General features: G+C 41.5%; 1 protein-coding gene across 1 annotated transcript in view; it reads left to right on the top strand.

The window, feature by feature from the left end:
- The window catches only part of LOC121279976 (cadherin EGF LAG seven-pass G-type receptor 3-like), a 642,224-nt gene that overhangs the window by 361,004 nt on the left and 254,643 nt on the right, over positions 1-26,577 (top strand). Inside the window, exons 8-9 of the mRNA XM_041191598.1 lie at positions 7,393-7,518; positions 8,400-8,569. Of these exons, the coding sequence (XP_041047532.1) occupies positions 7,393-7,518; positions 8,400-8,569 (296 nt within the window). The remainder of the gene's footprint in view (positions 1-7,392; positions 7,519-8,399; positions 8,570-26,577) is intronic.

The raw sequence follows: 26,577 nt of genomic DNA, 5'->3' as shown, positions 1-26,577 counted from the left end.
ATTTTTCTTTTGGCACCCTAAAATTAAAGATGGAAGCTTTTAAGTAGTTTTATATAGCCTTCAACCACACAGACCCACCCCCACCCATCCCCAAACAATAAATTAAATCCATCTCTAATTCCTTTCAAGTATCTATTATTCTTTTATACATAGTATAATGAATAGAATCCATTGAATGAAAACTATTGAGATCAAGTGCATGGGGCCAATATCAGTTTATATAAGGAGCTAAAAGGAGTTCTGTGGAACCTGTTAAAATTACAACACTGGCGTTTTTACCTACATCAAACAGCAAACATTAAAAATTAAACAATGTAAAGGTAAGTTTAGAACAATTAATATTCAATGTTGTTTGTTGTACTGAGAGATTAGTAATGCAGAATGATCAGTTGTGAGATAAAAACAGAAAATGATGGAAATATTCAGCAGGTCAGGCTGTGGAGAGGTAAACAGAATTAATGTTTCATGTCAATGACCTTTCATCTGAACTGGGAAAAGTTAGAGATTTAACAGATTTTGAGCAAGGGGTGGGTAGGACAAGGATAAAAGGCAAGTCATGATAGGGTAGAAGCCAGGAAAGATTGAGAACATCACACCTCATCTTTTGGTTAGGCATTTTACAGCCTTCTGAACTCAAGATTGGGTTCAATAATTTCAGATCATAAACTGTGTATCCCCTATTTCATTTTGTTTTTTGCACGTCTAGGTTTTTCTCTTATTTTTGCTTTCAGACAGTGGAACACCCGCTCAAGACATGTCTTTTGCTATTTTGTTTTCTTGCCCCATCACCATTCCCTTTGGCTCTGTAAGGAAGGAGTGTGATTTGGAGAGGAATTTGCAGGTGGTGGTGTTCCCATGTGACTGCCGCTCTTGCCCTTCTAAGTGGTAAAGATCGCGGGTTTGGAAGGTGCTGTTGAAGGAAGCTTGGTGAATTGCTGCAGTGCATCTTGTATATGGTACACACCGCTGCCACTGGGAGGGTGTGAATGTTTAGGGCGGTGGATGGGGTGACGTTCAAGTGGGTTGGGGGAAAGGTGTCGGAACTTTTTAAGCGTGGAGCTGCACTCAGCTAGGCAAGTGGAGAGTTTTCCATCACGCTGCTGACTTGTGCCTTGTAGATGATGGACAGGCTTTGGGGCTTTGACAGGAAGTGAGTTACTCACAATTCCCAGCCTCTGACCTGCTTTTTGACTCAATTTATAAAGTCAAGGATCCCTCAAGCCTTTTCAATAGTCTTTTCAATTTGTCCTAAAAATACATGAAGAGGAAGTACTTAGAAGGTTGACAGCATTCAAAGCAGAAAAGCCACCTTCAGAGACTTGTGCCTGTGCTTTCTCAGATTTTTCTATTCTTGCACCTCCTTTAAAATTATACCATTTAGTTTTTATTACCTCTTCTCATTCTTCCTATCAGAATGAGTCACTTCACACTTCTACACATTGAATTTCATCTGTCATGTGTCTGCCTTTATATTCTTCTGAAGTCTGTTACTATTTTCCTCAATGTTTACTACATTTCCAAGTTTCATGTCATCTGTAAACTTCTAAAATTTTTCCCTTTATACCCAAGTCCTTGTCATTAATATATATCAAAAAGATCAGTGATCCCAACACTGACCCATTAGAGACAGCAATGCACACTTGCCTCCAGTCTGAAAAACAACTACGCACTGCCTCTGGCCTCTTAGTCAACTTTGTGTCCAAACGGTCAATGCCCCTTTAATCCCATGAGCTTCAGTTTTATTTGCAGTTCTGTTGTGTAGTACTTTATCAAACGCCTTTTGAAGTCCATATATGCAACATCAACTGCGCTACCCTCATCCGCCCCCTGTGTTACTTCACCAAAAAACACAATTAAACAGGATTTTAGTCAAACAGGATTTGACTTTAACAAACCTGAGCTGGCTTTCAATTTTTTACCTATATTTTCCCAAGTGTCAATTACTTTTGTCTCAAATCAATATCTCTAAAAGTTTCCTCACCACCGGTGTTAGGCCGGTGTAATTTGCAAGGTTTATACCTCTCCCCTTTTTTGAACCTACTTTGAACACTGCCAACCTTTTAAGTACCTCCCCATCATCTACTTTTATCCTATTCAATTTATTTACTATCCCTCCTGTATTGTGACGTCAGCAGCATTCTCTTTAGTGACAACACATGCAAAGTTCTCATTTAGTATCTCAGTTTTCCCTCCGCCTCCACAAGGATATCTTCCTTTCGGTCCCCAATCGGCCCTACCATTTTTTTGACCACCATTTTGTTCTTTATATGTTTATAAAAGACTTTGAGTTCCCTTTTATGTTGTCCACTCATGTATTCTCCTACTCCTTTTCCTCTTATTTCCTTTTGTAGTTCTCCCTGTCCTTTTTGTGTTCAACTTGGTTCGCAGATGAATTATGAACACGGCACATTCATCATAAGCTGCTTTTCTGCTTCACTGCATCCTTAGTATTTTTAGCCATCCATTTGGTTCTGGCTTTTGATGCCCTTCCTTTACCCTTCACAGGGACGTGTCTGGTCTGTACCCAAACTATCTCCTCTTTGAAGGCCTTCAATTATTCATTTGCTATTTTACCTGCTTATGTCGATTCCAAGCCACCTGGGCCAAATCTCATTTCAGCTCACTGAACTTGGCCTTTCTTCAGTTGAATATTTTCTCATTTGATTTTCCCTTGTCCTTTGTCATAACAGCCCTAAACCCAATATTATGATCACTGATTCCCAAGTACTTTCCCATTGAAACATGCTTCACTTGCCTCACTACGTTACCAGAAGTAGAGCATTCCAGTACCTGATCCTTCCATTTTGGGCTGGAAATGTACTGATCAAGAAATTTCTCATGTACACATTGAAGAAATTTCCCCCCTCTTTGCCCTGTTATTTTCCCTGTCTATACTAGGATAATTGAAATCCCCCATTATCACTACTCTAAAATTCTTGAGTCTTTTGGATTTCACTTGCTAATTTTCTCCTCTATCTCCTTCTCACTATTTAGCTGGTGGCCTATAGTATTTTCCCAGTAGAATAACAGCTTCTCTATTGTTCCTTCATTGAACCAAATAGATTTTGTCTTTGAACCCTCAAGTATATCATCACTTTCTAATGATGTGATAGTATATTTGGTCAATACCTCTAACTTCCTCAGCCCCACATTTTTCCTTCCCTAGCTGTATTAGATGCATTGCAGCCAGGAATATTAAGTGCCCATTCCTCTTATTTAAGCCCGGTCTCTGTTATTGCACTATATCATAATTCCATAGAACCATAGAACACTACAGCACAAAAAACAGGCCATTCGGCCCTTCTGGTCTGTGCCGAAATATTATTCCACTAATCCCATTGACCTGCACCCAGTCCATAACCCTCCAGACCTCTCCCATCCGTGTATCTATCCAATTTATTCTTAACACTTAAGAGTAGCCCGCAATTACCACGTCAGATGGCAGCTTGTTCCACACTCTCACCACTCTCTGAGTGAAGAAGTTCCCCCTAATGTCCCTCCTAACCTTTCCTCTTTCACCCTAAAGCCATGTCCTCACGTGTTTATCTCTCCTAATCTAAGTGGAAAGAGCCTACTCACATTTACTCTGTCTGTACCCTTCATAATTTTGTAAAATTCTATCAAATCTCCCTTCATCCTTCTACGCTCCAAGGAATAAAATCCTAACCTGTTTAATCTTTCCCTGTAACTCAACTCCTTAACTCTGGCAACATCCTAGTAAATCTTCTCTGCACTCTTTCAATCTTACTGATATCCTTCCTGTAGTTAGGCAACCAGAACTGCACACAGTACTTCAAAGTTGGCCTCACCAATGTCTTATGCGACCTCACCATAACATCCCAACTCCTGTACTCAATACTTTGATTTATGAAGGCCAGTATGCCAAAAGCTTTCTTTACAACCCTGTCTATCTGTGACGCCACTTTCAGGGAATTATGTATCTGAACTCCCAGGTCCCTTTGTTCCTCCGCACTCCTCAGTGCCCTACCATTTACTGTGTATGTCCTACCTTGGTTTGTCCTTCCAAAATGCAACACCTCACACTTTTCTGCATTAAATTCCATCTGCCATTTTCTGGCCCATTTTTCAAGTTGGTCCAGATCCCTCTGCAAGCTTTGAAAGCCTTCCTCGCTGTCCACAACGCCTCCAAACTTAGTGTCATCAGCAAACTTGCTGATCCAATTTACCACATTATCATCCAAATTATTGATATAGATAACAAACAACAATGGTCCCAGCACAGATCCTTGAGGCACACCACTAGTCACAGACCTCCAGTCTGAGAAACAATCATCCACTACCACTCTCTGTCTTCTCCCACACAGCCAATTTCGAATCCAGTTTACAACCTCTCCATGGATACCAAGTGTCTGAACCTTCTGAACTAACCTCCCATGTGGGACCTTGTCAAAGGCCTTACTAAAGTCCATGTAGACAACATCCACAGCCTTTCCTTCATCTACTTTCTTGGTAACCTCCTCGAAAAACTCTACAAGGTTCGTTAAACACGACCTACCACGCACAAAGCCATGCTGACTATCCTTAATCAGCCCTTGGGTCCAAATAATTGTATATCCGATCTCTCAGAACACCTTCCAATAATTTACCTACTACTGACGTCAGGCTCACTGGCCTGTAATTACCTGGTTTATTTTTGGAGCCTTTTTTAAACAACTGAACAACATGAGCTATCCTCCAATCCTCCGGCACCTCACCATGTGGCTACTTGTGCCTGCAGCTCACCGACCTTCACACGTTTTCACAGACACATTCTAAGCCTACTTTAGTCTGCCTTGCATTCTCCCTGTCTGATCCCTCTTCTTTCTGAACAACACTTTATTCTAATGTTATTTATTTTCCCCAATTCCCTCTACACCTTTATCTCCTCTCTAACACTTCACTCTTCTGCTCCACCTTCTGCCAAATTAATTTAAGCTAATGATAAATGTAGAAGAGTATTTTCACAATACATGGTATATAATAATGTGACAAAGAAGATCAAAATTCAAAATCATTAAAACAAACAGGCAAGAGCTTTATTTAATTCTTCAACAACCTCAATAACAGAAAATAGCAAAAATATATTTTTTCAATGGCAAGTTTACAAAAACTGCAATGTAACATGGACCCTGCATTATGTAACTTTTATCACTTGATGTCCCCCAGTGACCTTCCAAGCATACAAATAAATAATTATTCTAAAGTCCCTCTATGCTTATGGAATGCCCTTTGGAACTAACATGAATTATATAGTCAAACTTCCCTTCGTTATGTAAAATTAACATCTAAAAAAGGACACCGTGACATGAATTACTCCAATGAAAGAGACATCAAGCATTTGCCTAATTTGTGGCCATTAGGTGGGAATCATTATGCTTCACCTTTCAAGCATCTTTCTTTTTCTCAGATTTTATAAGGATCAGCATTGCCATCTTGTAAAATACCTCCAAATTCCAGCGCCAGCGTGTAGGTGTAACATTCATCACAGAAACGTTCGTGACATTCAGGGCACTGTGCAAAAAAAATGAAATTAACTAAATCTTTTAATCTTTTCCCATTTTAATCATCTGAATGGAAATGCTATCATAGGGATAGCCATTATTATCTACATTAACATTCAACCACACACACTCTACTTCAAAAAAGAGATAAACAGGCACAGTTGAGAATTCACTTTCACTTCTGGCCAATCCTGATAATGGTTGTTACGCTCTTGAACATCAGCCACAATGACCATTTCATAGTTTTTCTAGTCTTATATCTTGCCAGTCTTTTGTGACACGTCCATTTCTTTTTTTAGGCTTATTGGCTATACCCTGATCACATTGTTTGTTTCAACTGCCTTCTAATGAATTATCTAAATTAAAGTTCATTTTTAAATGCCATATATTGGTGTCCACCTTTGATAAATACTAGAGTAAATCATCACAAAGGGGCTATTGCTTCGATGTGCACAATGTTATCTCAGAATATATATGATACATATAACTATCAAATCATATAAAACAGTGCTAATGTCCTTTACTCCAACATTCATATCAGGTCAATTTCAAACTCAACCACTAAAATCTCTTATGCTGAGAAAATGATAGACAATTTAATAAAGGCACTTTATAATGGAGAGGATAACAGTAACCCCAGGATACAACAGTCTGTTTCAGCCTGAGACTGTGGCAAGAATGGAGTAAATGGTGAACAAGTGGTGGTTGTGGTGCTTTAGGCTTCCCAGTGCTTAGCTGGAAAAAGCTAAGACTTTCAAAAATGGCTGTTAAGCAAGCAGTCAGACAACAGAGAGGCAGAATGGGAATCAAGAGAATTGGTCGAGGGGTAGAGGTACTATCTCTGTTGTTGTTAAAAGTCAACAAGTAGATGACTGGGAGTTGGGGGGGTGGGTGGGTGGGGAGGTGGGGTGCAAGGATCCTGGCAGTGATGGTAATGGAAGTGTATTCCACACCTCTTCAGTGCTTCAGTTTATATTCTATGCAAGATACATTATTAACTTGGAATAAAGTTAAATTAAAGCAGAAAATATTAGAAATGCTTTGCAGGTATCAGCTTCTGAGAGAGAAAAAAAAGCTAAAATTTGGAATGTTGACTTCATCAGAGCTGCATGATAAAATGATAAAAGTTGGATTTTTATTTTAGCTTTAAGTAATAACTAAATTGATGCATAGATTGTATAATGATTCCAGTATTTTTATTTTTGTTTTGGATTTCCAGCATCCGCAGTTTTTTGCTTTTATCTTTACTATCTACCTTATCTAGGCCCCCTCATAATTTTGTACACCTCAATTACGTCATCCCTTAGCCTCATCTGTTCTAAGGAAAACAACCCCAACCAATCCAATCTCTCCTCATAGCTGCAATTTTCAAGATCTGGCAACATTCTTGTACATCTTCTCTGTACTCTCCCCAGAGTACAGAGCAATTATGTCCTTCCTGTAATGTGGTGACCAGAACTGTTCACAAAATTCCAGCTGTGGCTTAACCAGTGTTTTATACAGTTCCATCATTACATCCCTGCTTTTGTATTCAATACCTCGACCAATAAAGGAAAGCATTCCATCTGCTTTCTTTATCACCTTATCCACCCGTCCTGCCACCCTCAAGGACCTGTGGACATGTACTCCAAGGTCTTTCATTTCCTCAACTGCTCCCAATATCCTGCCATTTATTGAGTATTCACTTGCTTTGTTTGCCTTCCTCAAATACGTTAACTCAAACTTTTCCGGGTTGAATTCCATTTGCCACTTTTCTGTCCACTCAACCAAAGCATTGATATAATTCTGGAGACAACAGCTATCCTTTTCACAATCAACTACACAGCCAATTTTTGTGTCATCTGCAAATTTACAATCATATCTCCCAGATATATAATCATATCTTCCTCAGGTTGCAATATGAAACAGCCATTTTGCGATTCAAACCCATGTAAGAATGGAGGCACCTGCATGGTTATCTGGGAAACCTTTCTCTGTGAATGCCCTCTGGGGTTTGGAAGTAAGGACTGTGGACAAGGTAAGTCATGGCTGAAAGATTATGGTATTGCGTAGACAAGAAAGGCATAGCCAAATAATTAGCATTTGAATTTTTAAAAAATTTCTAACAATGAGTCTATTTTCACACACCCTAGCCCGTCAAACTTACACCGTGGGTTCCCACGTTTCAAATCAATAACATGCTGCAGACTGAAGTAATCATGTTCGTAGAAGCAATTGCTGGAATTTCGATATATCCCTGGTGGCACAGTTCATTGAGGCATTAATGCACTGTGGAATAGAGCTGTGAGATGTAACTCATACAAACTGTAATTCCCTAGCCGATTGCTGTTGCACATTTCCTGGCAGTCAGTCAGATTAGCGTTGGCAGGTTGCTGGAAACAGGTCATGCAGCTATCTTACTAGTATGACATGGGGAAGGGATATTGAGAATCAATAGAATTTAGATAGTTGACAAAATTTAATTGGATACAGGTTGAGACTGTATATTCTGAAGTACTCTGGTTGTAAAGTTTCTTCGATTTCAAACGTGTTTTACAAACTATGTTTGAAAAAAGATTTGTATAATGACATGCCTACGTCTTACATTGTATTCACTTTGGTGATTGTATTTATCTGCATATCCCAATATCCTGAGTGCAGATAAAAGATATTTCGTATTGTGGGGTCTGTGTTTCAGCGCATGTCTTTGGATATCCTTACCGTAAATATAGCTCACTATTTCCATTCTGTTGTGGGGTTTTTTTAGCTAACACAAATATTGGAATATTTCTTGTGACATGCAGGTCAAAAACACGTACTTAACGGAAATCTGTATTGTTGAAGTATTTTCCCGAAAAAAAACTGCAGTCTGTGGAGACAGTCTTGTCATATTTCTCTTTCCTGTGTATTTCTTGGCAGTGATGCACCATCCCTACCATTTCCTTGGAAATAGTTTGCTCTCCTGGGATTTTAAGAATGAGGTGAAGATCTCTATTCCGTGGTTCCTCGGGCTTATGTTTCGAACACGTCACACTGAAGCTGTGCTGGTGCAGGCTCATGCTGGACAGTACACCACCATAGTCTGTCAGGTATTGTACCGTATTGTGCTTTTACCGTTCAGCCCACACCTCTTTCACTTCATTTACAGGCAGCTTTGGCGATATTGGCCACAGTGCCATTGGCCAATGACTCCATGAGTACTGGGGCAAGTATTTTGCCAAAATTCATGTTGGTCAGATATTCTTATCTGCATGTACATTCAACCACACCCAACATCATTAGTTCTGTCTGTCAGACATGCTCTCATTTCCACCGCATACATATATCTCTATCTATAAAACTGATACTGACCTTTATAAACAAAGATTTGTAGCTGCAATTTTTGATGATGTTCCTCAATCAGATCATTATGTTAAAAATTTAGTCTGAGAATTTCAACCCATTGAAATTTTCCATCTTAATTGCCAACTTCTCAGAATTATGGAAAGAAGAATAGGTACAAATTAAATAAACTGGGAATGGTAAATCAGACAGCATGTTTTCTCTGCTTGCAAATCCTCTATACAGAGAAATGTTATCAGAAATGTGAGAAGCCTGCCAGTCCTCCCTTCAGGGAACTGTACATAATTGTGGTACCCTTGACATGCATGCAAGCAGAATGGTCTCCTAGATAGCTGCCTGCATGCAAAGAAGATGGTTTCAAAGGGCATTGGTCTTTGTATGAAAGCAGATAATTGAGGATTAGCTGACCTGTGAGTAACATTGCTAATTAGGGTAATTTTTGAGCAGATTGCTAAACTCTCTCCACTTAGAACCCTAACAGCTGTTATTGAGAGGAAACATCCTTCTCAATAATCTGGATTTGATTCAAACCCATGTCCCTCAGATGAATAGAAGAATGTTCAAGCAATTCATTCTGTAAGTTTCCTGCAGGTAAATGGCTTTATATTTTATTCTTGTCTGGGGCATTTCCCCTCTTTTGTGTTTACTGCCCTTGGTGACTTTAAATGTAGTCTTCATCTTAAAATGAGGCCCTGCAGTCAGACTTTCAGGAGAGAGGGAGGAAGTTAAAAACTAGGATCTTAAAAGTACTGATCTCTGGATTGCTTCCAGTGCCATTTGCCTGCAAGAGTAAAAATAGCAAGATAGGAAGGATCAAGGCATGTCTTGAAGCATAGTGCAGGAGGGAGGGCATCAGATTCTTGGGGCTTTGGGGCCACTTCTGGGGCAGAAGGCACCTAGTCAAAAGGAATGGGTTGCACCTCAACAGGTTTGGGACCAATGTCCTTGCAGGGAGGTTTACAAGTGTGATTCAGGAGGGTTTCAACTAAATTGGGGGTTGGGCACCAATATATAGAAGTAGAAAAGAGGAATAAGGTGCAAAAAGTGCAGAATGTTGGCTAGTACTAGAGGGGAAGTAATGCAGACTATGAAGGACTACGTAGAATACAAGACAGGCGTAGAATATGTGTATGTAAATGCACAAAATACGGAGAATAGGTTTGGTAACCTACAAGCGCAAATAGGTGTTTGTAAATATGATGTAGTGACAATAACAAAAACGTGGCTTAAAAATGGTAAGATCTGAGCACTTAGTACTCAAGGATACAAAATATCAGAAAACATAGAGATGGAAGAAAGGGAGATGGGGTGGCAATACTGATTAGGTAAAACATTTTTTGTGTTGGAAAGAGATGATGTCCTTGAGGGGACAAGGACAGAATCCATTTGGCTAGCGTTGAGGAGCTTACTACTGGGATTGTCTATAGACCTCCAAATAGTGAGAGATAGAGGAGCAAATCTTCAGGGAAATCACAGAGATGTGCAAGAATCATAGAGTGGTGATATTAGGTGACCTCAGTTGCCCAAATGTTGATCAGGATAATATTATAATAAAGTGAAAGGAGTTAGAGGAATTTCTAGAAAGTATTCAGGAGAACTTTCTTGACCAGTATCTTGATCTGGTGCTGGGGAGTGAGGTAAGCAGAGTGGACCAAGGGCTGAACCTTCCTGGTCCCATGGGGGTTGGGCTTCAATATGGGATTGAAAGAAATTTCAGAGAAGGACGTGTTGGGCCAAGGCATTCCCATTCTCCAGATGATCTTCCTGGAGCGAAATCATCACTCAGAGGCTACCTGCCCAGCAGTGGTGGGTAGTTAATCTGCATAATTAACTGCCCGTTTATAAGTTGAGTGGGATCTTCCTGGTGGTGGATGGGCCCCCACATTGAGGGCCCTGGAGGTAACTTGACAGTGGTTGATCGGGGGCAGGGGAGGGGGGAGTCCCAGGAGGCCTCCTACAATTGCCTCCACTGGAGTCACAGCCCGTAAGCAGGCCATGGATGCTGTCATTGATCATTCTGTCCCCCTTCATAGCAATGGCCTCGCAGTTGTTCTTGGAGGTTTTTTTTTAACAGATCCAGGCCTCATCAGAAGTTGCCTTGAGATGGAGGCACCTTCACGTTCATCCTCTGACAGTTGCAGCACTCACAACTGGGCCTGCAGCCTCAGACCTGTGTCAGGGAATCTTCCAGTGAGTGCCCTGACAGTAAGATGGGGTTGGCACCTGGAAATGGTTCCAACTCTCACTTGTATCCTAATAGCAGAAGATCCTGCCCCAGTGTTGGTGGGAGAATGCAGGAGGAGCAATCATCATATCAGAAGGCTCAGATTAGTAATAGAGAAGAATAATTGGAAGAGGGCGAACTTCAATAGGATGAGAGGATATCTAGCCAGGGTAAAATAAAATCAAGAGTTGACGTTTCGAGTCCTCATGACCCTTCGACAGAACTTGAGTTCGAGTCCAGGAAAGAGCTGAAATATAAGCTGGTTTAAGGTGTGTGTGTGGGGGGCGGAGAGATAGAGAGACAGAGAGGTGGAGGGGGGGGGTGGGGGTGTGTGGTTGTAGGGACAAACAAGCAGTGATAGAAGCAGATCATCAAAAGATGTCAACAACAATAGTACAATAGAACACATAGGTGTTAAAGTTAAAGTTGGTGATATTATCTAAACGAATGTGCTAATTAAGAATGGATGGTAGGGCACTCAAGGTATAGCTCTAGTGGGTTTTTTTTTATATAATGGAAATAGGTGGGAAAAGGAAAATCTTTATAATTTATTGGGAAAAAAAAAGAAGGGGGAAACAGAAAGGGGGTGGGGATGGGGGAGGGGACTCACGACCTAAAGTTGTTGAATTCAATATTCAGTCCGGAAGGCTTAAAGTCCCTAGTCGGAAGATGAGGTGTTGTTCCTCCAGTTTGCGTTGGGCTTCACTGGAACAATGCAGCAAGCCAAGGACAGACATGTGGGCAAGAGAGCAGGGTGGAGTGTTAAAATGGCAAGCGACAGGGAGGTTTGGGTCTCCGGGCTCACTTCTTTGGGCAGGAGTCCTCTCCCAGTTCAACGGATCCTTTTACCCATCTTCAATATTCTCCCTCCACCTGGACCCCTCCCTCTGGATTCTTACCTTCTCTCGATCTTTTCATTGAGAACTGTCGGCGCGACATTAGTCGTCTCAATTTCTCTGCTCCTCTCACCCATTCTAACCTGTCTCTCTCTGAACTTACTGCACTCCATTCTCTCAGGTCCAACCCTGACATTGTCATCAAACCCGCTGACAAGGGTGGTGCTGTTGTTGTCTGGCGCACTGACCTCTACCACGCGGAGGCTGAGCGTCAACTCGCAGACACTTCCTCCTACCTCTCCCTGGACCATGACCCCACCACTGAACATCAAGCCATTGTTTCCAGGACTGTCACTGACCTCATCTCCTCTGGGGATCTCCCTCCCACAGCTTCCAACCTGATAGTTGCCCAACCTCGGACGGCCCGCTTCTATCTCCTACCCAAAATCCACAAACAGAACTGCCCCGGTAGACCGATCGTCTCAGCTTGCTCCTGCCCCACAGAACTCATTTCTCGTTATCTTGACTCCCTTCTCTCTCCCCTTGTCCAGTCCCTTCCCACCTACATCCGTGATTCCTCTGACACCTTACGTCACATCAACAATTTCCAGTTCCCTGGCCCCTACCGCTTCCTCTTCACCATGGACGTCCAATCCCTCTACACCTCCATCCCCCACCAGGATGGTCTGAGGGCCCTTAGCTTCTTCCTCGAACAGAGGCCCGAACAATCCCCATCCACCACTACTCTCCTCCGTCTGGCTGAACTTGTTCTCACGCTGAACAATTTCTCCTTCAACTCCTCTCACTTCCTCCAAATAAAAGGTGTGGCTATGGGTACCCGCATGGGCCCCAGCTATGCCTGTCTCTTTATGGGGTATGTGGAACATTCCTTGTTGCAGTCCTACTCCGGCCCCCTTCCACAACTCTTTCTCCGGTACATCGATGATTATTTCGGTGCTGCTTCATGCTCTCGTCAGGACTTGGAAAAATTTATTAATTTTGCTTCCAATCTCCACCCCTCCATCATTTTCACGTGGTCCATCTCTGACACTTCCCTTCCCTTCCTTGACCTCTCTGTCTCAATCTCTGGTGATAGACTGTCCACCAATATCCATTACAAACCCACCGACACCCACAGCTATCTCGACTACAGCTCCTCACACCCCACTTCCTGTAAGGACTCCATCCCATTCTCTCAGTTCCTTCGCCTCCGTCGCATCTGTTCCGATGATGCTACATTCAAAAACAGTTCCTCTGACATGTCCTCCTTCTTCCTTAACCGAGGTTTTCCACCCACGGTCGTTGACAGGGCCCTCAACCGTGTCCGGCCCATCTCCCGCGCATCCGCCCTCACTCCTTCTCCTCCCTCCCAGAAACATGATAGGGTCCCCCTTGTCCTCACTTATCACCCCACCAGCCTCCGCATTCAAAGGATCATCCTCCGCCATTTCCGCCAACTCCAGCATGATGCCACTACCAAACACATCTTCCCTTCACCCCCCTTATCGGCATTCCGTAGGGATCGCTCCCTCCGGGACACCCTGGTCCACTCCTCCATCACCCCCTACTCCTCAACCCCCTCCTATGGCACAACCCCTTGCCCACGCAAAAGATGCAACACCTGCCCCTTCACTTCCTCTCTCCTCACCGTCCAAGGACCCAAACACTCCTTTCAAGTGAAGCAGCATTTCACTTGCATTTCCCCCAACTTAGTCTACTGCATTCGTTGCTCCCAATGTGGTCTCCTCTACATTGGAGAGACCAAACGTAAACTGGGCGACCGCTTTGCAGAACACCTGCGGTCTGTCCGCAAGAATGACCCAAACCTCCCTGTCGCTTGCCATTTTAACACTCCACCCTGCTCTCTTGCCCACATGTCTGTCCTTGGCTTGCTGCATTGTTCCAGTGAAGCCCAACGCAAACTGGAGGAACAACACCTCATCTTCCGACTAGGGACTTTACAGCCTTCCGGACTGAATATTGAATTCAACAACTTTAGGTCGTGAGTCCCCTCCCCCATCCCCACCCCCTTTCTGTTTCCCCCTTTTTTTTTTTTCCCAATAAATTATAAAGATTTTCCTTTTCCCACCTATTTCCATTATATAAAAAAAAAACCCACTAGAGCTATACCTTGAGTGCCCTACCATCCATTCTTAATTAGCACATTCGTTTAGATAATATCACCAACTTTAACTTTAACACCTATGTGTTCTATTGTACTATTGTTGTTGACATCTTTTGATGATCTGCTTCTATCACTGCTCGTTTGTCCCTACAACCACACACCCCCACCCCCCCCTCCACCTCTCTGTCTCTCTATCTCTCCGCCCCCCACACACACACCTTAAACCAGCTTATATTTCAGCTCTTTCCTGGACTCGAACTCAAGTTCTGTCGAAGGGTCATGAGGACTCGAAACGTCAACTCTTTTCTTCTCCGCCGATGCTGCCAGACCTGCTGAGTTTTTCCAGGTAATTCTGTTTTTGTTTTGGATTTCCAGCATCCGCAGTTTTTTTGTTTTTATAAAATAAAATCAAGTTTGACTGGGAAAACTGCAACTGAATAATGGGTGAAGTTTAAGGAAGAGATGTTTCAAGTGCAAGCTAGGTTTTTTTATTCATTCATGGGATGTGGGCACTGCTGACTAGGCCAGCATTTATTGCCCATCCCTTATTGCCCTTGAGAAGGTGGTAGTGATCTGCCTTCTTGAACCACTGCAGTCCATGTGGTGTAGGTACACCCACAGTGCGTTAGGTAGAGTGTCCCAGGATTTTGACCCAGCGACAGTGAAGGAACGGCGATATTTTTCCAAGTCAGGATTGTGAGTGGCTTAGAGGGAAATGTCCAGGTGGTGGTATTCCCATGTGTCAGCTGCCCCTGTCCCTTTAGATGGTAGTGGTCTTAGGCTTGGAAGGTGCTGTCTAAGGAGCTTGGTGAGTTCCTTCAGTCCATCTTTTAGATGGTACACACTGCTGCTACTGTGTGTTGGTGGTGCAGGGAGTGAGTGTTTGTGGATGTGGTGCCAATCAAGCAGGCTGCTTTGTCCTGGATGGTGTCACACTGCACTCATCCAGGCAAGTGGCGAGTATTACATCACACTTCTGACTTGTGCCTTGTAGATGGTGGACAGGCTTTGGGGAGTCTGGAGGTGAGTTAGTCGCCGGAGGATTCTTAGCCTCGACCTGCTGTTGTAGCCACAGTATTTATATGGCTAGTCAAATTCAGCTTCTGATCAATAGTAGCACCCAGGATTTTGATGGTGGGCGCAGTAGTGGTAATACCATTGAAGGTCAAGAGGCGATGGTTAGATTCTGTCTTGTTGGAGATGGTCATTGCTTGGCACTTGTGTAGCGTGAATGTTACTTGCCACCTGTCAGCCCATGCCTGGATATTGTCAAGGTCTTGCTGCATTTGGACGTGGACTGCCTCAGTATCTGAGGAGTTGTGAATGGTGCTGAACATTGTGTAATCATCAGTCAACATCCATTCCAGTAAAAGAGAAAGGCAGTGGAACACAAGTCAAGTCAAGCTCTTTGGATGATGAGGGAGAGAGAGAATATGATGAAACAAAAGCATGTCACGTGAATTCTTCAGGTGAGATCAAGGCCAAATACAATAATTTGAGGGGGAAGTGAAGAGGAAAATAAGACTTGCAAATAGAGAATATGATAATAGAGGAGCAGAATAAAGGAAAGGCAAAAATCCTAGATCAACATGAAAATAGTAAGTGGGTAGTAAGAGGTGAGCTGGGAGCTATTTGGGACAAAAAAGTTAATGTATGCATGGAGTTGCAGGTCAAGGCTAGAATGCTTCATGAACACTTTGTATTGAAGTTTACTAAGGAAGTGGATGCTGGCAAGATATCAGGTAGAAGTGGAAATGATAGCGACGATAGGGTGAAAATTGATAGGCAGGTTGAACATTCCTGGAAAGGCTAGTTAAGGTAAGTGTAGACAAGTCGCCTGGTCCAGATGGCTGGCTTCCCAGATTGCTAAGGGAAGTGGAGTTGGTGAAGGAGGAAGAGCTTGCCATGATTTTCCAATCTTCCCTAGCTATAGGGGAGGTACGAGAGGATTGGAAAGTGGTAAATGTGATACCTTTATTCAAGAAAGAGCGTAAGGACATTCCTGGTAACTACAGGCCAGTCAGCTTAAGTGATGGATAAGCTTTAGAAACAATAATCAGGGAAAACATTTACAGGAAGTTGGAGAGATTTGAGTTAATTAAGGAATGCCAGCAAAGTTTTGTGACAGGCAGATCCTGTTTGACTAATCTAATTAAGTTAAAGAGGTAACAGAGAAGTTTGATGAAGGAAATATAGCGGCTGTTGCCAAAATGGATTTTAAGTGAGTGTTTGATAAAGTACCATATAAAAGACTGGTTAACAAAATTGAGATTCATGGAATATGAGGTTCAGTGCCAGTTTGGATAAAAAAAAAATGGCTTAAGGATAGAAAGCAGCTTATTAATGGTTGTTTTTCAGATGGAGGATGGTGCTCCCCAAGGGCCAGTGTTAGGGCTACTGCTTTTTTTGATATATTTAAGACTTGGACATTGGAATACAGAGGGAAATGTTGAAATTTGCCAATGATAGCAAACCTGGAGTTGTGGCAAACAGAGAAGATTTTACCAATTGACTACAACAGGGCATAGTTGAGCTAGCAGAATGGGCAGACAAGTAGTAGATGAAATTTAATAGAGAAGTTTGAAGTAAAGCATTTTGGTATAAGGGATAGGGAGAAGCATAGTTCTAAACAGTATTCAGGTACAGAAGGGACTAGGGGGTTCTGATGCATAGATTTTTGAAGATGGCACGACAGGTTGAGAGAGTTGTTAGCAAAGCATATTGTTGTGACTGCAGCTGAAGTTATTTGCTGAGCAAGTCAAATCCCAGCGGGGATACTTGTCTTATTGATCATAACTTTTTTTTGTATTTTGAAAACCAGGGGAAAACTACTAATCCCAGAAGCTTAGAATTCCATTCACACTTTTAGTCTTTTAAAATTAGAAGATTTACTAATAAGAAGTAAAAAAAAACTTGAGCACAAAAGAGTAAAATTACACAGTTAAACAGTCATACAAAACAATCTCCCAAAAAGCCCACTTGGTCCAAACACACATGTAAACTACTTGATAACAGCTCCCTTATAGATTTTTAACCATAAAAATCCAGTAATATTACGCAAGGCAAAAATTGCTGCTACTTTAATAAAGTGTACCATACTCTCTTCCACTCTGCTGTGGAAAACCAAAGGAAGTTCAGGAAGAGACTGCTCTCTGAAAACAAAAGACTTCTCTGGCTCGAAACTTGATGGCTGCTTCAAATTCACAACATTTCTCTGCACAGAGCTGGTCTCAGGGCATCTCCCCCAGACAGCCAACTACAACTCAACTAAACATCCTTCCTTAAACACCCTTTTCCACTTTGATCTGAGACTCCATTGTTGTAAGCACCTCTTTGGACTCAATTTTTCCAAAATATAAAAACCTTTCACAATGTCCTTTTGCCTCCACTTTCGGGTAAAATAAAATTTAATAACCTTCCCTTGTTTACTTACAAAACCTTTGTAAGCTGTAAAAGTCCCTTGTCGCTTATAAACCCCTTTGAAATTTAACAGCTGAAAAGTCAAGTCCTTACCTGTCACCTAATGCAAATTTTAAAACCAAACCTATTTACTTGTACACTCAAATTCACCATAGTCCCTCATTTCAAGTGCATGCATTTAGCACCTTTACCTTTCATCTCCCTGCTCCCACAGACAAGCTATCTTTACTAACTTGCCCCCAGCTTAATTACACACACACACACACACACACACACACACACACACTCACTCACTCACTCACTCACTCACTCACTCACTCAGAGCCTTCTTTACAGAATATCATAGTCCCAAAAATATTTTTAAAGTATAACATCCATCTTCACAATATGGACCCTGGCCTTCATAAACAGAGGTATTGTATCCAAAAGCAACAAAGTTGTGCTGAACCTTTATAAGGTGCCCAAAATTTATAAGGTTAGGTCACAACTCGAGTGTGGCATCCAGTTCTGGCCACCGCATTTTAGGAAGGATCTGAAGGTTCTTGAGAGTGTGCAGAGGAGACTTACCAGAATGGTTCCAAGGATAAGGGAATTTAACTACAAGGATAGGTTGGAGAAGCTGGAGTTGTTCTCCTTGGAGTAAAGGAAGTTGAAGATACACCTGATAGAGGTGTGCAAGATTGACAGGTTTAGACTAGGAAAAATTGTTTCCATTAGCTAATAATAGAAGGATTTGGGGTCACAGATTTTAGGTTTTGGGCAAGAGATAAGGGGTACGGGGTGGTGGGATACAAGGAAGAACTTTTTTATGTAGCAACTGGTAATGACCTGGAATTCGCTGCCTACAAGGGTGGTGAAAGCGGAGATGATGAATGATTTCAAAAGGAATTTGAATAGGCACTTAAAGGAACTTCTCCGCATAACTGAGGTCCCTTGGTCTCTCTTCTGCACCCCCTAAAGCCTTGACATGCTTCCCAAATGCGGCGCCCAAAATTAAACATAGCACTACAGCTAAGGCCTTACCAGTTTTTATAAAGGTTTAGCAATCTCCCATGCATTTGTACACTATACATCTATAAAGCCAAGGATCCTATATGCTTTTTTCAGACTTTTGTTTGTGTCTTGTGCCTGCATCACTAATATACTGTCGAAGGGTCATGAGGACTCGAAACGTCAACTCTTTTCTTCTCCGCCGATGCTGCCAGACCTGCTGAGTTTTTCCAGGTAATTCTGTTTTTGTCACTAATATACACCTTATTATGGGGGAAGGTTTTCTTTGTTACTATTTCTAATGAAATTGTAAACACTATCATTTTATAATGCACTTATGATTTTATTAGAAATAACAAACATAAGTATTCTTCCTTTTATGCACTCCAGAGGTGAGAGGAATTTCTTTTATGCATCGAGTTATTAAGACCTGGAATACAGTGTTTGAAAGAGTAGTGGAAGCGGATCCAGTAGTAACTTTCAAAAGGATAAATAGGATTGAAGGGGTGAAAAGTGCTAGACTATGAAGGAAGGAACAGGGGAGATAGACTAATTGAGTATCTGTTTTAAAGGACTGATACAGGCAGGATGGGGCAAATGAACTCCTTTAATAAAGTAAGATCCTGTGATTCTAGGTCCCTTGTTTAATATTTTTTTTACTGGCATGCATCTCAGTGGGATACATTCACGGGGCTGTGAACAGCTAGAATGGGTTTTCAGATACTTGTTCAGACGAGGACAAATTACTCATATAAGAAACAGCTGGATGCTGTGCTGGGATGTTGGTAGTATTTGTTTCCTGGAAGGAATAGATCACTCAGCTGGGCTGAATCGATTGTGCAATTTGTTTCAGTCAGTGCTAACAAGTGAAAATTTGTGAAGATGTCTTTACTATATTGACCAAAAAATGCTCTTTTTGTTCGGCTCTCATTCAGTTAGAAGCTGAAAAAATAATTTACTTTTTCGAAGAGAATCAGAGCTTCTGATGTCCTGCAGATTTCCTCTGTGTCTCTTAGAAGCAATGGAAAGCACCAGCTCAGTAAATTAAGCAAATGCAAGATAATTAGGCAGTAACATGCTTATATAAAAAGGATTTTTAAACCTTTCATTTCAGAAGACAGTGCCATTATGGTTATTAGAATGCCTTTGGAATGTTAATAGGCTGTTGCCTTCATTCGTCACGGTTATTATTGGAAATTACATCTGCCATCAATGACAGATCAAGTAGCTTTCCACACTTCTGCACATTAACCCGTGATTCTGATTGCCACAGTAGGGCTCCTTCTATCCCCTGCAGCTTCAATTCCAAAGGTGATGTGATCAGCAGAAAGAGCACTGCCACTTTTGCCAGAAAATATATGTGCATTGTTGTTATGCTTCCACCTGTCGTTTTCTCAGCTCTGTCCCTGTGACGACGGTTATTAATACCTGTCGCCAACAGCAATTTGTATTTATACAGTGACTTTAATGTAGTAAAATGTCCCAAAACGTTTCTTCAGAGAGTTATCAAATAAAATTTGACACTGAGCCACAAAAGGACATGTTAGAGCAAATAACCAGAAACTTGGTCAAAGAGAGAGTTTTTAATGGCTGTATTGGAGGAAGAGAGAAAGAGAGGCTCAGGGTGAGAGTATCAGATTTTAGTGACTTGGTAGCAGAAAGCTGGCTGCCGGTGATGCAGTGATTGAAATCAGGGCTGCTCAAGAGGCTTGAATTGGAGGATCTTTGATATCTCAGAGGGTTATACAGCTGAGGAGATTACAGAAATTGGGGGGGACAAGGCCACTGAAGGATTTGAAAACAAGGATGGGAATTTTAAAATGTTGCTACATTTCCTGTTCCATACTAGAATACAAACCATATTATTTAACCACTGTAGTAAGATCCTGTGCTCATTATCAAGTAAGTGACTTTGAAATTGTATTTCTCAGGTGCTGCGCAAACACATAAGGCCCCAAAATCGCAGGCTGGAAGTCCATCGTTGGGTAGAGATAACTAAGTGAAGTGTTTTATCCATGCCTGAAGTAGGCGTTAGGGCCTCTGTTTGCATATCCATAGGAATTTACACCTGCTTGAGTTCCCCCTTTTCAAGATTAATTTGCCCTGCGGTGGCCAACGCCATGGCGTGCTGCACTAGATCACTAGCCCTTAGGATCGCCTGAATCAAAGAAGGTAAGGCAGCTTACCCAAACGTGGAGCCAGGATGGATTCTACCCGCAATCCCACATTTAAATACCCTCCCAATTGTCAACACTCCTGACCCTCATCACCTGCAGTTTTAGGCCCCCCCAATCCCGACCTGACAACGTTACCTAAGGACTGCTGCAACACTCCTTCTCTCTTCAGCTGTATTGCAATGGAGTAAAAAGCCCGCTATCTGGGTATTTCTAAGCTCATCATTTTGGCACTCAATTAATTTCTGGGCCTTTAAGTATTTGATTGCAGGAACTACCACTTTAATGGCCTAAATTTATTTAAACGAGTAAGTACAGTTCCTGGAATTAGGAGAATTTACCACAGTCATAAAGAAGTTGTTAAAGGGCAGCATCTATCTGGATGAGTTAATGACTTGAGTCTTTTTATCACTGAAGATAATACATCAATTGTCGAGCCAATTCTATCTATGTCTTACAGCAGTAATTCAATTATCGTTTTATTTAGAGAGTTACTGTTCTGTAGAGGGTATTGTGATCAATGACCAGAAGCGTCACTTTTGATGACATCAGTGGTCAGCAATGAAATCAGGTATCAGTGTTGTAATAACCAGACACATTTATCATCTGTTGGTGTTTGAAGCCTTTAAATAAGTTATTTATTGAGTTACAGCAGCTCAGCAGATGAAGGCTGACTTCCCAAGAGTGTAGATGATGTATAAAACTGAAGGCTGTAGAAATATTGAGGGTTATTGGTGTTGCTAGTGCTTGATATCAATAAGGTCATTTAATTTCTGAACAATAAGATTGAAAACATCACAGTTTAAGTTGAAGTCAAATTGGCAACTGCTTTTGAGTGGATTAAATCATTTTGTGTCACTTCCTGTTTCTGCAAATTTCTTTTTATCCAGTGTTCTACATTTTGTAAGTGCCCACACCTCTATCTGGCCATTTGGCTGTAAATAAATATTTTCCCATTCATTTGACTTTTGGCTCATGTAACCTGATAGCACCTTCAATAAATGCTCTTAAATAGTTGCCGTCTAAAGACAGCCATGCATTTGCACATTTGAATGAGTCACAGTTGGTGTACTTGTATAGTGCACCACTATCCATAAAGATCAAAGAAATAGATGGTGATGATTATTTGCATCTATTATGCTGATGATTGTGTGCAATTCTGGTCACCACATTACCAGAAGGATATGGAGGCGTTGGAGAGGGTGCAGAGGAGGTTTACCAGGATGCTGCCTGGCCTGGAGGTTATTAGTATGAGGAGAGGTTGGAGAAACTCGGATTGTTCTCACTAGAGCGACGGAGATTGAGGGGCGACTTGATAGAAGTTTACAAAATTATGAGTGGCGTGAACAGAGTAGATAGTCAGAAGCTTTTTCCCAGGGTGGATGAGTCAATTACCAGGGGACATAGATTTAAGGTGAGAGGAGAAAACTATAGAGGAGATGTGCGGGGCAAGTTTTTTTACGCAGAGGGTAGTGAGTGTCTGGAATGCCAGAGGAGGTGGTGGAAGCAGGTACGATAGTGGTGTTTAAGAGGCAGCTTGACAAACACATGAATAGGATGGGAACAAAGGGATACGGACCCCGGAAGTGCAAAATGTTTTAGTTGACGGGCAATATGATCGGTGCAGGCTTGGAGGGCCGAAGGGTCTGTTCCTGTGCTGTACTTTTCTTTGTTCTTCTTTGTAAGTGATTTTTTTTTTTGTATGATGTGACATAGTGAACAAACTCTACTTGATTAGCAGAAAGCAATAATTATCCCCTTTTGGAAGCAGAAAGGAGATTACTTTGATTGTGCCACATATTATAGAATTTGCCACTATTCTGGCGGGACTTTCCCCAATCTTAATTCGGTGTAGCAAAGCATTGTTGCAGCCAGGAGCACTAATGACAATTCAGCTTCAGGTCAAGTCACTCCCCCACCAATACGATTATTAACAGTGAAAGCGGCAGGGTCTGAAGTTCAACGTATCATTTTCTATGGTCTTTGATCTGAAAAAGGCCATTCAACTGCTTTACTGCATGCCCTGTGGCTATAGCTTTTCAAACTGTGTGTAATAACAAAGGATCTTCAGTAGATACTTAACAATTATCTATTAGGTGGTAGAGATCTTCAATGCAATTCAGAATTATGACAGCTGCAATTCACACCAGTGTCAGCTTTATCACCAATTTGTGCTACACTGATACTTTCATTATGATAATTTTGTATGCTGCATCAATAGATTCACATCTAGGCTCTCCTCAACATTCTCAACTCTCCCTTTTCAGCAAAAGAGTAGCTTCCATTGGGAGATTTATTATCATCTTCGAACTGAAACTTGCAACTTAATGCATGACTCGAATGGGATGATTTTTTGAACTAGTGTTTTGGGGGAGCTGATTTTACACAGCATCTTTAATACTATAAAAATAAGTATTCACACAGTGTCTGACATTAAACCATAAATATCCAGCACTGAGAGCGCTAAGTGTAGTAAATTGCCTCACTTTTAGCGTTGGAGTTGAATTCATTTAAAAAGGTGTTATGTTACCAAGAGACTTTGCCACTTGGCATGGGGAGTGTTTAGGGGAACATGGCAGGGTGAAAATGCCAGCATAAATTGTAGTGGAAGGGTGCCAAAGCGGATTGTGGAAAAGAGTTGAGTTTCAACTTTTAACTGAGTAGGAGTGGTGCAGCTGAGCGGCTCGGTGACCTGGCAAAGCAGGGAATTAATCATTTTAAAAGCACCTTAACATTCAATAAAACCAGTCAACAATTGGATTCTGCAACAACTTGAACCGATACAATTCCCAACAGCCTTTAATTCCCATATGAAAATTGAGAGAAAATCTAAAGAATTTGATAACCAACACCACACGGTGATGGCAGTTTGACCCCAATGCCCATTAATCCCTCATTGCTGTTGAGTACACACTATAAAACGCTGCTGTTTAATTTTCTCATTTGTCCTCTGCTTATAATAATCCTTATTTTGCATTGTTTTGTGTTATGTATCAACCTTATTTAATTTTCTTTTTCTTTTTCAGCCCATTTGACATGAGTGTCTTTGTACTGCCATCCATTTTAACATCACTCCGCTGTACGTAACCCTGTTGCTGTTCTTTATAATGCTGATATTGTTTTGTGTTCATTAATAAGCGTTAGAGAGTGAGGTGTATGCTTTATGCTTTTGGTTCTTGGAGGATAACTGGCCCTGATTTTTGCATTTATTAATGGTGGTAATGTCGATCATGAAGTAACTTGTGTTTCCCTTTGGAAGCAATTTGTGACAACCTTTGCGTAACTATTAACACTGGAAATGTGGTTTGAATAGTAGCCACTTAACTTACAAATGTAATACCTTATGAGTTGCAATTGTTGGGCAACCATGTCTTGGAGACATGACGTAGACTCTCTTTAAAAAAAATAAATTGTGAATGTAGCACAAAAATGGAGATAAGGTATTTCCAAGCCGGCAGGAGTGAACACCGCCAAGGCCAAGCATCCGTGTGTCTGGCAGAAAGTTGTCAACAGGGCAAAAGTTGTACCCCACCCCCTATGACCTGGACTGTGGAGGACAACTTGAAACTTAACAAGCTGCACAAAAGTATGAAGGTAAGCTAAATCTATTATGTAAATAAAGAAGCAAAGAACAATTATATATTACAAGGCCACTCATCCAAGATGATTGTAACATAAGCATACTGTTGGCAGTCAGATCTTGTGTGATAGTTTAAAGCATTAATTGATTGAAAATAGCGCTCATGTTCATGCTTGCAGAATAAGGTAAATTCAGATTTTTTTAAAAAGGAAAAGACAGGTGATCCTCTTTCTAAAGAGCAGGTTTAATATAGGATGTGAAATATCTATACCTACTCTCATTCGCATGGTGAGAGTCTCACAGATATGCCACATTTATGATTTGGCATAGCAGGGCATAAATATGAGAGTCAATGTACTATCCCTGATTCATCCATACAGTTATTACATTTCTGAGGTAATTTTAATCAAGCTACTTGTTGGTAAGCTGATGTGAGCAGATCGTTGCCTGTTTTTCATGCTGTCTGATTTCACTTTGGTGAAGTCAGTGGAGATAAAATCAGTAGTTGCATCAGTTTCCTACCAGGTAGGTTAGGCTAAAAGAACTACCATTTGGTTTTGTTGTGGACCAGTACAATTTGTTAAAGGCAAATATTTTGCTTTTTCTAGTTTGGGTTGGCTTCAAATGCTGGAGGCAGAATTAACACCAGAGGGTGAGGCATCTGGGAGAAACCCGTGCTGATCTAGGTGGTCGGCTTAAATGAGCTTATCAATCATGTAGTTCTACATGTAGGTACAGTAGAGGTATGTATATGCAAAATCTAGGCAGTAAAGGAAGACATTCAAGCAGTATGTACTGACATGAGTGTGTTCCTATAATTGCACATTGTCTAATGTACCATGTACTCTCTTCACAGACTCTAGCATTCCAGCCACTGGGATCTCCCAAGAACAAGAAAAGTATAAGAACAAGAAGGAGCATAGCCCTCCCATTTTTAGCAGCATCGTGTCACTTCCCTCACAGAATAGGGCGATGAAGCAAGTTTTGCTTGAAAAAGTTGACACAGCTAATCATGAAGGGCTGTAACCATGGTAGCCTTCAGAGTGGCTTGTAGTGCTTTGTAGAGGTCCACCCACTATGGATCTTCTCTAATTACATCTCCAGACCTTGGCTTTTCAAAAGAATCCTTTGAACAAAGGATGCTGAGCCACGTTTTTGGTACAGCCATTTTATTTGGCTCTGTAGGAAACACTGTGCAGCAAAGTTTGGGATGTTCTAAAGAGATTTTGAACAACATAAGAAACACTGTTGAGGATGCCTTCTTCCACCTGCGGTCTGAAGCGTGGCAAGTGTCATAGCCTCTTTCAGCGAGACAGTAACCACAATTTGTGTATCTCGTGACGGTCAGATTGCAACTATGAATTAAAAGGGCTTTGAGCACCCTGGTGCTACAGGAAATATAGTACCAGCATGAGGGGCTCATTCTCCTGTTATGTGAAGGAAAACTATGCACGAAGTTTGTTAATTGAGTCAGATGTTAGCGGCAGACCTATACAGACACTAAGCCAAGCATGATTGTCAGTGGAACACATCTCTGACCCCTTGGATGTTGGCACAACAACATCTCAAGAAGCTCTTGCCACTGATGTTGGTGGTTTGTGGCTGTTGAGCTGGACCAGAGCATCTGCCTCCCCAGAAAGAAGTCGACGTATTCACTGAATGTAGAAATAGATCAGGACTTAGAGCTTTAAGGATAAGCCTGAGGGCCTCAATAAATCCATCTTGTCCACTCATTTGGAGGTATCCTTTTACTTTGCATTGAAGCCTTTGCACACAAATGCAGCTTTTCCCACTTTACATTCTCCATGTACATCCCGTTAAAGACACAAGAAGACATAGGATACAGGCAGGGATCTGTACAGTAACCAAAATTAGTTAAATAAGTGTTGGTATTAATTAAAACATCATGCTGCCTATGTCTGTTTTATAAGCATCAGGGGATATCAGCAGGTTTCTCACTATGTTATTGTTAATTGTAGGATAGTAATAAGCAAGCAGCACATGTAAAATGTCCCAGTGCTGCAGTTCAAGGGAAGAAGCTATCAGTTAACTGCCATCAGTATTCTTAGGCTTCCAGCTGCTCTCATTTCTCAGAGGTGGATATTACGGTTTGTCCTTGTTCTGCTCTTGCACTGATGCACATGATCATTGATAGCTGCCTTATGTTTATGCCTTACTTGTTGTAAATGTAGTATTTACACCATTGCCAATTTGGTGACCTTTTCAGGGCATGCAAGAGATAACTGCCAAAGAATTCCAGGCAGCTGAAGTGCTATTTCAGCATGCCCAAAGCCTACTTGATCATCCACCAAATCTGGGCATAAGATTCAGTGGGAATCTTAGTCATACTATGGGCTTATCCAGAGGGATAATGAGGCACATATACCACATATCAGCCAGCATCCA

The sequence above is a fragment of the Carcharodon carcharias genome, chromosome 7 (genome assembly GCF_017639515.1).
Source record: "Carcharodon carcharias isolate sCarCar2 chromosome 7, sCarCar2.pri, whole genome shotgun sequence".
Lineage (NCBI taxonomy): Eukaryota > Metazoa > Chordata > Chondrichthyes > Lamniformes > Lamnidae > Carcharodon > Carcharodon carcharias.
This window is presented reverse-complemented; position numbering and strand designations above follow the sequence as displayed.